The sequence below is a fragment of the Emys orbicularis genome, chromosome 12 (genome assembly GCF_028017835.1).
Source record: "Emys orbicularis isolate rEmyOrb1 chromosome 12, rEmyOrb1.hap1, whole genome shotgun sequence".
Taxonomy (NCBI): Eukaryota; Metazoa; Chordata; order Testudines; family Emydidae; genus Emys; species Emys orbicularis.
In genome coordinates, this window is record NC_088694.1 from 43,921,933 (window position 1) to 43,924,630 (window position 2,698).

A 2,698-nucleotide genomic window follows, 5' to 3' on the forward strand; every position below is an offset into this window, starting at 1 on the left:
GCCACGGTGGCTCTTTTAAAATTGTTTTACTGTGTTTTTTAATTTGGGATATACATTTAAGTTGGGCCTCTGTAATGGTGTCTTTGAAAAGTGTCCATGAAGCTTGCAGGGATTTCACTCCAGTCATTGTACCTTTTATTTTCTGTTTAACTAATCTCCTCATTTTTGCATAGTTCCCCTTTCTGAAATTAAATGCCACAGTGTTGGGCTGTTGAGGTGTTCTTCCCACCACAGGAATGTTAAATGTTATTATATTATGGTCACTATTTCCAAGCGGTCCTGTTATAGTTACCTCTTGGACCAGATCCTGTGCGCCACAAAGGAATAAATCGAGAATTGACACTCCCCTTGTGGGTTCATGTACCAGCTGCTCCAAGAAGCAGTCATTTAAAGTATTGAGAAATTTTGTCTCTGCATTTCGTCCAGAGGTGACATGTACCCAGTCAATATGGGGATAATTGAAATCCCCCACTATTATTGAGTTCTTTATTTTGATAGCCTCTCTAATCTGCCTTAGCATTTCATCGTCACTATCACTGTCCTGGTCAGGTGGTCGATAATAGATCCCTACAGTTATATTCTTATTAGAGCATGAAATTACTATCCATAGAGATTCTATGGAATATGTGGATTCATTTAAGATTTTTACTTCATTTGATTCTACATTTTCTTTCACATATAGTGCCACTCCCCCCCCCCCCCCCCCGCCCCACGACCTGTTCTGTCCTTCCGATATATTTTGTACCCCGGAATGATTGTGTCCCATTGATTGTCCTCAGTCCACCAGGTTTCTGTGATGCCTATTATATCAATATCCTCCTTTAACACGAGGCACTCTAGTTCACCCATCTTATTATTTAGACTTCTAGCGTTTGTGTACAAGCACTTTAAAAACTTGTCACTGTTTATTTTTCTGCCCTTTTCTGATGTGTCAGATTCTTTTTTATGTGAATGTTTCTCGTCTGGTCTGGCCCATACTTTATCCTCTTCCATCTTCTCGTCCTGACTAAAACCCACTACACAGGAGGCCAGACTAATGGACTCTTGTAGACTTAAACTCTATGAATAAAAATCAATTGGGCAGTATTATTAATGGGACTTGTGCTCCTGAGTCCCCTAAGTACTTTGGAGAAATCTCTCCCTACAGCTTTAGTTTGATAATTGAGAGGAGTCGTTTCTTCATGGAGGCTGCCTAGGAGATTTGGACACTCGGGTCAATGGGAGTTGGGCACCTGACTCCCCTTTGAAAAGAACTGAATATTTCTGCACTCGCTTATACACTTGGCCACACGGGGGCAGCTTTCACAAGGTGAAGGGCACTACGGGAAGGAGTTCTAGGCAGTGGCACACGGCTGAGATGGGAGAGAAGGGGCTGGTCCCTCATTGGCTGGGCACACGGGGGCGGGGGGGGGGGGGGAGAAGAACGTGTCCGATCCCTCCAGCAGAGGAGACCCCAACACACGGGCCAGCCCCAGGGGAGAACCCAGCAGCGTCCCCGCGCCCTGGGCTGTCAGGGAGCGCAGGGATGGGGAGGCCGCGGGGGCTGTCCTGGGTGATCCAGCTAATGCACGTGTGGGGTAAGGGCTGGGGAGACAGACCCGCTGGTGACTAGCAGGGAGCTGGGGCTGGATTTCATTGACTGTGTGGTGGGGAAGAAGGGAGTGAAATGGGGAGATCGGTCGGTCTCTCCCCCCACAACCTGTCTCTCTTCCCACCCTGTCCCGCGGTTCCCGGGGGCAGGTGGCTCGGGGCAGTATCTGACTCGGTTCCCCCTTGTCTCTGTTATTCCCAGTGGCCAGCGGGCAGCTCTCTGTGGAGCAGAGCACGGAATGGCGGGGTGTCTCCGAGGGGCAGAATGGCACCGTGACCTGCACTTACTCCAGCGCTATCACCAGTTTACACTGGTACCGGCAGGCTCCCGGGGAGCGGCCCCTTTTCCTGCTGATGCTGTTCGGCAAGGGGAGCGAGACACAAGAACCGAATTTCACTGCGGATCACGATCCGGAGCAGAAGCGGAGCTCCCTGCACATCCGCGGCTGCCAGCTGGGGGACACCGCCCGCTACCTCTGCGCCGTGGAGACACCGTGACACAGGGCGCAGCGCAGCCTGTCCAATAACTCTGGGGGTGACCCGGGAGGGGCTGCGGGGCGCTGGGGGCGCGCGGGGCGGGGTGCGACAGAGCCCCTTGGGCAGACGGGGACAGGCCCTGCTGGGGGGGGGGCGCTTCCCACAGAGGGCCTCCCCTCACACCTCTCTCCAGGACCGTCTCTCCTTCAACGAGCGCCCTGCCCTATTTAAATAGCGCTCTGCCTGCTTCACCACCACAACTGGGGGTCGGGGGGCAGCCCTTCTAATTAACCCCCATTACACCCAGCAGGGGTCACTAATGAGCCCTTATGTTGCCTGCTCATCAGTGAGCTGGTAGCCGAAGCTAGCTTGCTGCAAAGGGCCGGCCAGCCCATGACGCTGTCCAATCCCTGCTGAAACTTTCTTATTATTGCTCAGTTGGGTCTGATGGTGCTAGGCGCTGTACAAAGAAGCGACTTGTGCAAGGTCACTTAGGAGGCCAGAGCCAAGATTGTCAGAGCATTTTATAGGAATTAGGAGCTTAACTCCCATAGGCACCTTGGAAAAAAATCCAACCCTAATCTCCCTGGGTTTCAGTTCCTCATCTGTATAATGGAGGTGGCTAATAATA

General features: G+C 51.7%; 1 gene segment (V, D, J or C); it reads left to right on the forward strand.

Annotated features, from left to right (window-relative positions):
• The first annotated feature begins 1,525 nt into the window (after positions 1-1,525).
• On the forward strand, positions 1,526-2,088 carry LOC135886261 (T cell receptor alpha variable 27-like). The segment is given in 2 exon segments: positions 1,526-1,577; positions 1,793-2,088. Coding segments are annotated over 2 exon segments (348 nt in total).
• Positions 2,089-2,698: the final 610 nt, after the last annotated feature.